This window comes from Tachysurus fulvidraco, chromosome 9 (genome assembly GCF_022655615.1).
Source record: "Tachysurus fulvidraco isolate hzauxx_2018 chromosome 9, HZAU_PFXX_2.0, whole genome shotgun sequence".
Classification (NCBI taxonomy): Eukaryota; Metazoa; Chordata; class Actinopteri; order Siluriformes; family Bagridae; genus Tachysurus; species Tachysurus fulvidraco.
The window spans coordinates 5,335,051-5,348,896 of record NC_062526.1 but is presented as its reverse complement, the minus strand read 5'-3'; the positions used below and the strand labels follow the sequence as shown (position 1 = coordinate 5,348,896).

The 13,846-nt window shown below is 43.4% G+C and overlaps 2 protein-coding genes across 3 annotated transcripts in view; one reads left to right on the top strand and one right to left on the bottom strand.

The window, feature by feature from the left end:
* niban2b (niban apoptosis regulator 2b) overlaps window positions 1-13,386 on the bottom strand; it is a 41,468-nt gene extending 28,082 nt beyond the window's left edge. Inside the window, exons 1-4 of the mRNA XM_027162711.2 lie at window positions 13,236-13,386; window positions 12,983-13,151; window positions 3,220-3,350; window positions 346-474 (exon numbers count right to left, since the gene is read on the bottom strand). Coding sequence (XP_027018512.2) covers window positions 346-474; window positions 3,220-3,350; window positions 12,983-13,037 — 315 coding nt within the window. The 5' untranslated portion in view covers window positions 13,038-13,151; window positions 13,236-13,386. The remainder of the gene's footprint in view (window positions 1-345; window positions 475-3,219; window positions 3,351-12,982; window positions 13,152-13,235) is intronic.
* Window positions 10,710-13,846, top strand: part of stxbp1b (syntaxin binding protein 1b) — a 24,519-nt gene continuing 21,382 nt past the window's right edge. The window contains exons 1-2 of one of the 2 annotated variants that reach the window (XM_047818173.1): window positions 10,721-10,820; window positions 11,454-11,556. In XM_047818173.1, the coding sequence (XP_047674129.1) occupies window positions 11,550-11,556 (7 nt within the window). In that variant the 5' untranslated portion in view covers window positions 10,721-10,820; window positions 11,454-11,549. Of the gene's footprint in view, window positions 10,821-11,453; window positions 11,557-13,846 lie in introns of both variants that reach the window. The other variant, XM_027162713.2, reaches the window with a different exon arrangement.

Below are 13,846 nucleotides of genomic sequence, written 5' to 3'. Positions count from 1 at the left end.
AATTGAATTGATAATAGGTCTATATTCCGAGGGAGGAATTTTTACTCTGAAATGTCACCATTAAATCTTCTGACAGATCACTTATTATTCTACTACTAAAAAGTTTCCATCTTGACTGGATAAGGGGTGTGGTCTCTTCCACAATGACTCCGCCCCCAAAAGACAGAGCACATACAGTAGGTTCACTGAAAAGCTTGATGAGACTTGGTCACTGTAAAGGCCAAAGCGCTAAATTTCATGCTTAACCCGATGGCACACTGAAGCTCTTCTCACTGGTGGTGGTTATCATCTACATATTGAGTTCAGTGATTTTGCCCTGTATATTAACCTGTACATGCAGATTACCTGTTTGCTTTCGTAGTTACTGATCTTGTACGCATCAGAGACGAAGAGGAAACGATTCCGCCATTTCTTGCTTTCCTCTATGTACTGAAGCAGCATCCCTGAGAAGATGGACTTGTTCTCTAGAGGCACCTGGATATATTACAAGAGCAAAAATGAGAGAACATTTTATTCTCCCCAAACCTCCAGCATTAACACCAACTTCTACACATTATTATACTCTACACACTTTGTACTGTACACACAGACATTGGGAGTATTTTAGGCCTGAGGTGTGTTTATGTAAATGTAAAACCACCCGCTCCCGTCCTCTCGCTCTCGCTCTCTCTCGCACACGCACACACACACTCTCTCTCACACACGCTCTCGCTCGCACACGCACACACACACTCTCTCTCACACACAAACACACGCACACACACACACTCTCTCTCTCACACACGCTCTCGCTCTCTCTCGCACACACACACACACACGCACACACACACACTCTCTCTCGCACGCACACACACACACTCTCTCTCTCACACACGCTCTCGCTCTCTCTCGCACGCGCACACACACACGCGCGCACACACACACACACGCGCGCTCTCGCTCTCTCTCACACACACGCGCGCTCTCGCTCTCTCTCGCACACGCACACACACACTCTCTCTCTCACACACGCTCTCGCTCTCTCTCGCACGCACACACACACTCTCTCTCTCACACACGCTCTCGCTCTCTCTCGCACGCACACACACACACTCTCTCACACGCTCTCGCTCTCTCTCGCACGCACACACACACACTCTCTCTCTCTCACACACGCTCTCGCTCTCTCTCGCACGCACACACACACACTCTCTCTCTCTCACACACGCTCTCGCTCTCTCTCGCACGCACACACACACACTCTCTCTCTCACACACACTCTCGCTCTCTCTCGCACGCACACACACACACACGCTCTCGCTCTCTCTCGCACGCACACACGCGCGCTCTCGCTCTCTCTCGCACGCACACACGCGCGCTCTCGCTCTCTCTCGCACGCACACACGCGCGCTCTCGCTCTCGCTCGCACACACGCGCGCTCTCGCTCTCTCTCACACACGCGCGCTCTCGCTCTCTCTCACACACGCGCGCTCTCGCTCTCTCTCACACACGCGCGCTCTCGCTCTCTCTCACACACGCGCGCTCTCGCTCTCTCTCACACACGCGCGCTCTCGCTCTCTCTCACACACGCGCGCTCTCGCTCTCTCTCACACACGCGCGCTCTCGCTCTCTCTCACACACGCGCGCTCTCGCTCTCTCTCACACACGCGCGCTCTCTCGCTCTCTCTCACACACGCGCGCGCTCTCGCTCTCTCTCACACACGCGCGCGCTCTCGCTCTCTCTCACACACGCGCGCGCTCTCGCTCTCTCTCACACACGCGCGCGCTCTCGCTCTCTCTCACACACACGCGCGCTCTCGCTCTCTCTCACACACGCGCGCTCTCGCTCTCTCTCACACACACGCGCGCTCTCGCTCTCTCTCACACACACGCGCGCTCTCGCTCTCTCTCACACACACGCGCGCTCTCGCTCTCTCTCACACACACGCGCGCTCTCGCTCTCTCTCACACACACGCGCGCTCTCGCTCTCTCTCACACACACGCGCGCTCTCGCTCTCTCTCACACACACGCGCGCTCTCGCTCTCTCTCACACACACGCGCGCTCTCGCTCTCTCTCACACACACACGCGCGCTCTCGCTCTCTCTCACACACACACGCGCGCTCTCGCTCTCTCTCACACACACACGCGCGCTCTCGCTCTCTCTCACACACACACGCGCTCTCGCTCTCTCTCACACACACGCGCGCTCTCGCTCTCTCTCACACACACGCGCGCTCTCGCTCTCTCTCACACACACGCGCGCTCTCGCTTTCTCTCTCTCTCTCACACACACGCGCGCTCTCGCTTTCTCTCTCTCTCTCACACACACACTCTCAAAAGTATTTCAGAAGACGATGAAACATGAAAATAAAACTGCCCAAAGTTCAGTAACTTTCGTTTTCTAAACTTGAACCAGCTCGGTGCAGAGTCTTTTTTGTGGTGGTGTGGTTTATTCACTCATAAGGGATTATGTCAATTATTTAGCTAATTAGACCAGAGATTAGCTAGTGGCATTACCTCAAAAAAAAAGGGGGGGGGGGGGGGTTACATGATTTTGATAGCTTTTTCTTTTTTTCACTTTAATTACCGTCTTTGGTCGGATTAGCAGACTGACTCGTTTGAACGTTGTTTTCGACCTTGTCTTTTCTTTACAGACAAATGGACAAATTAAAAACAAGGAGCCTGGAGTCTATCCACTGTGGACACAAAGTGAGGGACACCCTGTGCAGGGCACAATCACACACACTCGCATAACTACTCCACACTACAGACAATTTAAAGATGCTAATCAGCCTTCGAATAGGGGAGGTAACCGGAGAACCCTGAGGAAATCCCTGAAGCACAGGCAGAACATGTACACAGGGCAGATGGGAGAGGGAATTTAAGCCTTTATACTCGACTGTTCTGTTTTGTTTCATCATACATTTGATAAACCAATAAATAGCTAGCTCATCCTCTCATTCTGCATCAGATTTCAGTAGATCCAGTAGACACCGAGCCCATACACAGCAGCCAGATCACCTGTATAATCACACCGCAGTCACAATAAGCACCGACACATTTATTATACAATGCACTTAATCCTGGTGCGATGTCAAGAAAGAAAGCCAGGTAGCTAAAATCCCAGCTTAAAGTTTTTTTTCCTGCTTAAAATAAATGTTTGTCATGACTTTAAATCGAAGTGCTTTCCTTCCAACAAACCGAAAAGAAGAATTTATCGAAGCCGGAGCCGTTACCTTGCGGTGCAGGAGCTGCGGCTGAGGTCCGCCTCCTCCCTCGACGTCATAACGAACCTTGTTAAAAAGCGCCACAACGTACTGCTGCTCGTAGAGACGCCCGAACTCGCCCAGGACTTCGGCGGTCCTCGCTGCACAAAAAAAAACACACAGACAAAATTCTAACTGAGACAACAAAAAAAAAAAAAATTTAAAATCACGTTTTAATTAATAACAGACCCGTGCCATTGACTTCATATAGGGCATCCAGAAAGAGTTAAAGCTTAACAGAGATTCATACGGAGTCTTTTGTGTTTTATTTAAAGGACAAGTTTGCACCGCATGAGCTTCACGGCTCAGGTCGCTCGTACGCCTGCGTCACCGTGCCGACGCTGGAGGCGGCGTCGGGAACCGTTCCAGCTCTTTATTAACCTGTTTGTGTTCACATGGGAGATGTTCCAAGTCTGGAAGTTTGTCAGTCTTAAAAAGGGTGTAGGCTCTGGTGGGGATGCAGGGAGGGGGAGAGGGGGAGAGGGAACATTCCTGCCCCGTTTGTTTAAAATGCTTTCAGCAAGAGAGGAGCATGATGAATGCATGGCAGAGCGGAGAGAGAGAGAAAAAACAGAGCTGGAATCTGTATGAATGGTTGGGGAATGTCCTGTAGGATGAGATCTGATAAAAGGTCACCGAGGTCCCATTTTTTACTCAGACTGATCGAGTATAAAGTAGTAAGATCTAGTAAGATCCTACACACATCTGGAAAGATGGAACAGCAAAATTGGAGGGAAAAAAAAAAAGGGATAAATGGACTTTAATGACTCCTGCAAAAAATAAATAAATGCCTTCGACATCAGAACGTATTAATCACAACCCTCTTCCTGTACATGGATTATTTATTTATTTATTTTTAATTATTAAATGTCTCAATCTTTGAGGTGTGTTGTTTTTTTTTCTTCTTTCTTTCCATAAACTCGCATCTATCAAACTGGTGATTTCACTAAGTCTAGGATTTGCTGGTCACGATCCGATCGTGCATCAACACTGTGATAAACGGTCACAATCCACAGCCCTGCTGAACGCCTGGTTCTGATTGGTCGATACGTGTTGATGTATTTTTCTGTAACAGCGGTTCATAAACAGATACGAGAACTCTGACCGGTGGTAAGATGTTCCCCGTGAGACGATGTTTATTTCATTTATTTTGGAGAATTTCCCCGTTGTCAGCCTGAGTTACTTCCGGTTTCTCTGTAATATGATTTCTGTATGTATCTCATTACAAACTGTATAGAATTGCTATAATCCACAGAAACTACCGTAGAATGTTCCACATCATCAAACGTAACGATTAAAAGTTAACAATAATGTTGTTCTTGAAAAAAAGTAAAAAAAAGTTTTTGCTGTAAAAAAAAAAAGGAAAACAAAACACTAAGACTTGCACGTGTAAAGCTTGATATCAGACAGCGTGTTTTATTACTTCTACAATATCCTGAGGCTGCGCCTTCTACGAAACGGTCCTCCACTTTTACAATAAGAAAGTTATTGAAATTGTATTATTTTCTGAACAAAGTAAAAATTAAAACAATGACCTGATGCTATACATTTTCCACTCGTTTTCCTGAAACCTTGGTATTTTAAACTTCAGGACCATTAGTACGTTTAAAACACTTTTACTACCGATCTGTTTTTACACTTTGTTTTTTTCTCAAAACATTACATTTTAGTTGTCAGAGATGGGGAACTCGGGTCATATGACCTGACTCGAGTCAGACTTGAGTCGCAAATTTGAGACTTGCTTGACAAATATTAAAATTAAACTCGACTTGACTTGGACTCGAGTTAAATGATTCAGAGATGGGGGACTCGACCTGACTCGAGTCAGATTTAAGTCGCAAATTTGAGACTTCCTTGACAAATATTAAAAAAAGACTTGACTTTGACTTGACATTCATGACTTGAGACTTACTTGTGAGTTACTCCCACCTCTGTTAGTTGTACTGTAAGCACATTGAATCATTTTAATTTCGTTTCTACTCGGAGCCTTTATATATTTAACTCAACGCACACAGGAACAGCTCACAGAAATGTAATGGTGATTTTGTTCACTTTTATTAATAACCAGAAAGAAAATGAACACTCACGTTACCAGAGACTATTCCAAAAGACATATAAAGCCAAAAAACACGAGAGAAATTTCACCTGCTCGGAAACTCATCGCTCCAAAATAACAAAATGTTTCTCTGACATGATCAGTGCGAGTGTGCAAGCCATCGTACTTTCTCCATCGGGCTGGAGTGTGTAATTAAGTGCATCGTAAAAGTTGAAGTAATGGACACTGGGAGCGTTTTGTTTTTCACTGGATACTCTTGTGCATTCAGGCATTTATAATAATAAAAGAAAGAAAGTGAAAGGACATACGGTTAAGTACGGTGACCCAAACTCGGAGTTCGTTCTCTGCATTTAACCCATCCAAAATGCACACACAGCAGTGAACACACACACACGCACACACACACACACACACGGAGCAGTGGGCAGCCATTTACATTGCGGCGCCCTGGGAGCTGTTGGGGGGGTTCGGTGTTTTGCTCAATGGGCACCTCAGTCATGGTATTGCCGGCCCGAGACTCGAACCCACAACCTTAGGGTTAGGAGTCAAACTCTCTAACCATTAGGCCACGACTTCCCATTCCAATTTTGGCAATAAATATCAATCAGCGTAGTAAATAATAAATATCAAAATATAGCATGTGTAAAAGGTACACAGGGGAAAAACACTTACGTTTAATAAAAGTATAATACGTACATTTATTTAAAAAATAAATAAATAAATAAATAAATAAATAAAAATCATAGATGCAAGAGTTTAAATTCACTTTCAAAAATGAAACTCTTCTAATTCCAACTTTGACCCCGGTAAAAAAAAAAAAAAAAACAAGGATTAAAGTTGCATATCCGTAAACTTAAAGGTTTAATCCGTGGGTGTCCAAACTTATCCGTAAAGAACTGGGGTTGGTGTTAGATCGTCATTCCAATCAAACGGGAGCCACACTTAACACCCCAGTGTGTAGCTTCTGCTTGGATGGAACGAAACCCTGCACCCACACTGCTGGACCTTTCTAGATAAAACTCAACACTCCTGTTTTAATCAAATCCAAACTTCACAGTCAAAGCTTTCTACACTAAAAGCCCCGTTTCCTCCTGACACAGAGACTAGGGACAGAATTTTTAAAAGCAGCTTCGGGAGATTTCACCAAAATATCACAATTCTGTACAAATATATGGAATATCAGTGATCATGTACTATATAAACTACTATACAAAAAACAGACAACGTATTAAAAAGGTAAGAGATCTGCTCGATTGCTTGAGTCTGAAAAAATTAAGTCTTTGGTAAACAGGTATTTATGCAGATAAAAAAAAACAAAAACAAAAAAAAACGCTTTTTGATACTCAAGTCTGTCGCCAAGTCTTAACTTCTTTATCTCGGTCCCTCGCTTTAGATCGATTTGCTCATGACTTAATTATCTCATGCCTCTCTGTTACTTAGTGACTTAGTACAATGAATTAGTCCCATTAGTCTCTCTCCATCTACATAATGCACTCATTACTAAGCCTTCAACTTAATTCAATTATTTATATGCATTATTAATTCACGGCCATGGTTGTTTTTTTGTTGTTTTTGTTTAAGTAGGATTGTGCTTAAAAATTTGTACTTTACTTTGTATTTAATAAAACACTACAAAAGACTGAACGAGTAATGGCTTCCTCAAATAAAAGGTCTCAAACTGTAGCACGATAAAATGGAGGCTGAGCCGCAATATTAACGTCTGTGATATTAAACAGATTTTTATTGTTAGGACATCATAATAAAAACATTACGTTTGTGCAAGAATTCCCCTGGAAGTCTATGGAAACGCAACCCAAAGCCGTATATCCGTGTATGGTATCAGGTTCGAGTATACTGTGTATATTATTAAAGTTGGAGACGGGGATCTGAAAGGTTAAATCTGTCACGGTTCATGGTGATCATGCGTGAGGTTTGTGTTAAGTGTCTGCTTAACTGTGTGCTCTGGTTGTCTTAACCTCCGTCACCAGAGCGAATCCTACACCAAACGCCTTGCTCTGTATACTTAAGACGAGCACGAGGCTACAGTAATGAAAGCTCATCACCTTAGATAAATGGAAGACAAATACAGCAGTGTTACTGTATCAAACAGTTTTCCCATGTACAGAGCCAAATGTCTTCAAACCTCTCCATCAGGTTCTCTGAGCCCCGAGCCGTGTGCCTGTTGGCTGAGAATGAAACCAGGCCTCGGTGTTTTAGGCAGTCGGCTCCGTCTAAAACGCTGTGTTGTTTTAATAGAGTGCGATCGAATGGGTCACTGACAGCACTAGTCAAACATTCAGTAACACTGAAAAATCAGGGACACAAGGACCCAGGACACGGTGCAGACGTTTGACTGGCATCTTTAAGGGTTTTTCTGTTCGTCCTTCTTAGTGGAACCCGAAGGCTCGTCTCTACAACAGAAAGTCTCCCTTTTTAAAACTCTTAAAGATTCAATCCTATAACACAGTTTCATCCTTTCAGAGAACCTTCCAAGCAGAATCCTGCCAAGAACAACAGGGTTGCAACCCTGCAACTATTTGTGTCATTAAAAGTCAAACTTTAATTGTAGGGTGCAAATCATTTAGAAAGCAATTCTTGCATTTTTTATTTATTTTTTGTTCATTCTCATGAAGGGTGCCAATATTTAGAAATGGCACTGCACTATAAAATAGGGCTTGAGTTGAAGAACAATACACAGTGTTACAAAAGCAGGGACAACAGTTCATGAGAAGGGCCTCGGGAATGGGAGAGACTAATAGTGTGTGTGTGTGTGTGTGTGTGTGTGTGTGTGTGTGTGTGTGTGTGTGAGAGATTCATGTGATACTTGGGTTGCTCTCTGACACACACTGTGCCTTCCTAACACTAACCAGTGTTAACCAGTAAGTGAAAAAGGACCAGTTCCAGCACAGGAAGTGAATCAAGTGATCGGTTTTATTTTCTTTTTGCAAGAAATGATGAGTCTAAACATATAAGCAGATCCACCCTCTCTTTCTCTCTCTCTTTCTCTCTCTCTCTCTGTGTACAGCCTTTGTTCACAGCTCCCACACTTACCTCCATCTCTTGCGCAATTTATACAAATGCTATGAAAATAGAATAATTAGCCTGACTGAGACTGTAATAACCTACGCACTATTTGGAGCGCTGTGTCGGCCCACCCACCTGCCCACCCACTTACCCTCCCTCCCTCCCTCCCTAAACTCATAACCACTCTCAGTCAGCGAAAACAGACACGTCTCAAGGCAGTTACTTTTGTCCCTGTACACAAAACTGTTCAGATGTTTAATTCCTCTGGGTTGGCTGATTATATAGACCAGCGTTTGGGGGCAAATGTTTAAACACAACACAAAAGTCACATATTACTATTTAAAACCATGATGTTAGATTATGTTAGATCTAGTAACTTGGCACATTGGTGAGATGTGACAAATCTTGAGACTTTTTTTAGCAGAAGCCATCGACACTCCTGCAGTCAATATAGCTTACTAATCAACACGGTTCCCAACAACCGATCACTGATCATTATTTATTCACGATGCCGAATAACTGGTTACCATTGTGCCCAAACCAACCAATCACTAAACAGGATTGTTCCAGACAACCAATAAGTGATCACCATTGTTACCAAATAACCAATCACTGAATCGGATTGCCCATCAACCAATCACTGTTCACTATTCCTCCCAATACCTAATCACCAGGGCTGTCAACTGTCGCGCATTGAGTGACAGTCACACATTTGGGTCTTTTGTCACGCTCTCCCACCTCACATTGTATTTCTCACGCAGAAAAACTTTTTGACCATTTATCATATAGTTAATACGCCGCAGCGCCTAAAATGTATCAGTCCGCACCGCTGCCTTTATGGAACCGGGCAGAATCATGCACGTCTCCCCTGGAGTTCTTAGTCGAGTCTGACACTTATCAGCCAATCAAAAAAAAAGAGGCTACACAATAACTAATCAGAAAATAGCGCTATTGTATCTGGGTAAGATTTAACACAACAACTCATAAAAACTTTAAAAAAAAAAAAACATTAACGAGGGTATTTTTGATGGTCAGTTTGAACAAAACCTCAACACGAAACAGCTTGTCTCTGGATGGGACATTGTCCTCAATCATGACCCTAAAAATGTCTGGGCTTGATCCGAACTGTTTTAAATGGGAGCCAAAAATTACAAATGATAAAGGAGAGCTGATAATCATCAATGTTCCAAACAGTGAAACACTAATCAGTATTACTTCCAGTACCCAAGACAAGACATTTTAACGGTCAACAATGATATACAGAAGTGTTCTCTAATGAGCCTGTGGATACTAAAGACATTCTGCAGTCAGCAAACTGAGCATCCACGTGCTGTTTATTTCCTTTCCAAGGCTAGGCTCAGCTCTCTGAGCAAGCAAGAAGTTTCAGGTTTTACCCAAAGTAACTTTAGACTTGAGCGAGACCCCTGTTCTACCCACCGGTATCATATTTTCCAAAAACAATACTTCTTTGCGGACTTAAATAATCAAATATTTTAGCCAGAATGCTAAAAATGATTCGCTTTACAAATGATTCGGATTTCCAGTTAACCGCTAGTAATCGGATAGCACGATCAATTGAATCACGATTCAGTTACATCTTATTTTAAAGCACGAAACGACTCTAAATGTGCATTTTTACTCTAGGTTTTAAAGATAAGGTGTTCAAATGATCGCAGCTATACAAAAGGACACACTAAGCTCGAGAGGAATGTAATCATTATGTAAAAGTACCGCCTTCCTTCGGGCAACTATTTCAGCACAGGAATATGATTTACAAAGTGAAGCTAACACCAAATCCCACAGGAATAACGACAGGTAGAGACGCTCCCGTCTGATCGTCGTTCTACTTCAGGAGCCGGCGCTTATCAGCCGCTTAACGCTGGGCTTGTTTTTGTCCGGACGCTTGCTTGTTAATTTGCTGAGCTCCACACATGTGCTAATTGTCCTGAGAGCCTCATGAGTGCTGACTCTACTGCTGAGCACAAGCTTGACCTCACACGGAAACTTCCATACACAACACACTGACGTATATCAATAACGGCGCTATCTAGGGTAGACGTGGCGTGGCTCGGGCGCGTCGCTTCCCTCTGTGATCCGCTACGTTTTTACAGTTCTGTTGACATTCCAGCTGAATGATTTCTACAGCGTGTCATTAGTAGCGACTTCCAGTCAGCTCTGTGGGTGACTTAAGGATTTGCTCACTGGACAAAAATGAACAAAACACGGCCATTTTCCTCCACTTTCAGGGCCATACAGATAACCCTGACTATGGGGGAGGGGATGATCATGCTGCAACATGGTGTTGCATAAGCTGTCCAACATTAAGCAAGCACTATGCACACAGAGACTTCATGAAGAAACACCCCCCCTCCCTCCCTCCCTCCCTGCTAGTGCATCGTATTTGGCCTTGGGGCAAACATGCTACTGTGGTATTTCCTGTCCACGCTCTGCCTTACTTTTGACCTGTGACCTTTTAAAGCTGCATATGGAGGTAAGTTCCAGCATAACAAGTTCCAAATTAGATTCTGCCTAATCTCGGAGTAATGAGTACTTTGTGTAAAATACCAAAAGCTCTTATTTAACTACACAGGAAGTGTTGGAGTCAGCTTCTCGTGCTATCCTTCTCGGGACGATGACCTCGTCGTTTAAGCTAGAGAATAAATCATTATCGCTGTGTAGTCTAAGATTTTGTGGTGTGAATACTGAAGAAAACAACACCGTAAGAAATCGGTCTAAATTTTCAGTTAGGGCTTTCTGGACCATGTCCAATTATATCAAGGACAGGAAGTGGTTTCTGAAGCTGCATCCCAACACACCCCCCACTTCTGTTTCCATTCGCCAGGCGATAATTGGGCCGAATATTAAGTTAAGTTTACATCATTTCCTTCTTTTCCAAAATGTAGTCAATCATCCAAGGGTTATTGGTGTCGATACTTTCTACTTTAAGGGACGCTTATGGTGTCCGTTTACATGCAGTGTATATTGTTGTATCAAACATCAATGACATCGTATTTTAAACTGTTATGTGTAATATTGCACAGATTGGTCAGAAGTCTGTCGGATTGCTGAGTTTTAACAAACATCCTGGAATTGTGGAAGGTGGAATAAACTTTCTTTTTTACAGGACATAGTTTGGCATCACTCTCAGCTCCAGGTAGCCAAACTGGGCGAAGTTTGACCTAATTCAGCGTCAGGGTCATGGTACATACAGACACTATACATGGAAGGTGTGTGTGATAAAGACAGAGGCACCTTGAATGGAACACAGGTCTAGCTCAGACATCTCAGACACACCCTTTTTCACAAACGCGGTTAAAAACTAGGGTTCATTTAAGTCATCTGTATATATTTTGAACAGTGGGAAGAGAACCTTTGTAAGAACCATACGAAAACCAACATGGAAGGAGGAAGAACATGCAAAACACCACAGAGAGAATAAACTGAGCTCAGAATCAAAACCCAGGACCTTGGAGCACTGAGTCCACAACATTACCTGCTGTGCCACCCTTTGAATAACAGCATTGTTCCAACTGGATTGGAAGCAAACTAAACATCCTGGCTGATCAGCTACATTTTGGACAAACACGTAGATGGAAATTGCATTTTTGGCAGAACCTTTAAAGTCAGTCCAAACGCACCATGCGAGAGATGTGTCGAGTGATGCACTATCCAGACACACTCCTCCCTCAGTGGTAAATCCACAAATTCCTAAGATGCCATCTTAAACATATGTTTAAAAGGCAAAACCCTTTACTTTTTTCCTCCCCCCCAAACCCTCCTGAGATCAGAACCCATGCACAGATCTGAATCGGTTTGCTAAAGCTGAACATTATATCTGCAAAAGGATCTGTAAATAATGAATAAACCCCCAATTCACAAGCAAGCTATAATGTGTCTATAGCACTAGATATTAAATATTATGGTACTCTTTGGAGGACACCAAGCACATTAGTAAACCTTTGATCATACATGGTTAAAAATTGACCTGCATTGTTCTGACAAACATTTTATGGGTGCTGTGATTCATAAAACACACACAGACTATGATCTGGAATGGTTTATATTAGATAGTAAAACTTTTGGATTTATTTTTCATAATGCAGCAGTCTGTAAAGACCATATTATTATGCATGACTATAATGCTGCATGAGTAATACATTAGCCACCCCTGGAAACCTCATTATAGCAACCAGAGTTTGAGGAACTGTGGCTTCAGCTGCTCAGGTGACTCATGCAAGTATGTTGGTTTCAATCCCGTGGTCAAAAAAAATCAGTTGGGAAAATCTGAAGAAAGAAAAAAAAAAGGCTGAAATACAATCCGTGGAAAAAATGGAAACTCTATTAAACAACACTTTTACCAGGACACTTTTTTTTTTTAAAGGAAGGCGCAACAGCGCGCCACGTCGCCACATTGAAAAGCGCACCAAAAGCGCGTCCCAATCGGATCCACCCTCTCTCTAAACACTAGCCAAAGTAGTGCACTTTGTGTTAGTGCAGAAGATTACTTTGGCATTCGAGCTCAGGAAAATGTAAATCTATAAAAAAAAAATGTGATCCATAACTTCACCCCAGAACGCACAGTAGTACATGGAGTTTGTTTGGTTCTTACTTTAAATATAAGCTCCTGTTCGGATCTGGAACGAAACCCCTCACCTGTAATGATCTCGCGTTTGCCTTCATCCAGGTGGCTTGAGATTGAATCCCCCATGGCGACCAAATCAGCGATATATCCAGTCGCTTCAGTTTCGGAAGAAAACAACTTTTAAAGAGCAGCTGCTACTTTTTTTTCCCCTGCGATGAAACACAAAGCCGGTCGCTTGTACTGAAAAGCAGAGAGAAGAGAAGCGATGAAGTGAGTCACAAGGAACCAAAGCTCAGCTCATCATGAAGCTTGTATGTGACACACCCTCAAGTCTGATTGATAAAGCCCTGCCTTTCTTAAGACCAGTTACTTGTGGCCAAGGTGGTGTTTAAGTATGAGAGAGAGAGAGAGAGAGAGAGAGAGAGAGAGAGAGAGAGTTGGTGGGTGGGTGTGTGTGTGTGTGTGAGAGAGAGAGAGAGAGAGAGAGAGAGAGAGAGTGTGTGTGTGTGTGTGTGTGTGTGTGTGTGTGTGTGTGTGTGTGTGTGTGTGTGTGTGTGTGTGTTTTTAACCCCACCCTTTAATCACGGGTGTGGCTTCGGTTTTGTCCTAAACATGAGTTCGGACGCATGACCAAGGGCTTGGTGACGGACAGCTCACACCTATGCGTAATGCGTAAAATCCATCTAAAAAAAAAAAGCTGACCAGATTTGAACTTGTGACGTAACGCGTTGTGACGTAACAAGGAGAGGGTACGAGGATTCAATCATTTACACAAGTTTTAAGGAAGGCAAAGCAGAAACGAATCTATGGCTGACATCCAAATGTACTAAAAAATTAACTTAATGTTACTGCGCACCAACAAACACCGCACATAAAAATTCTTAATTGGGGAAATGTTAAAGTATTGAATATAAATAACTACAGAACCACCTTGT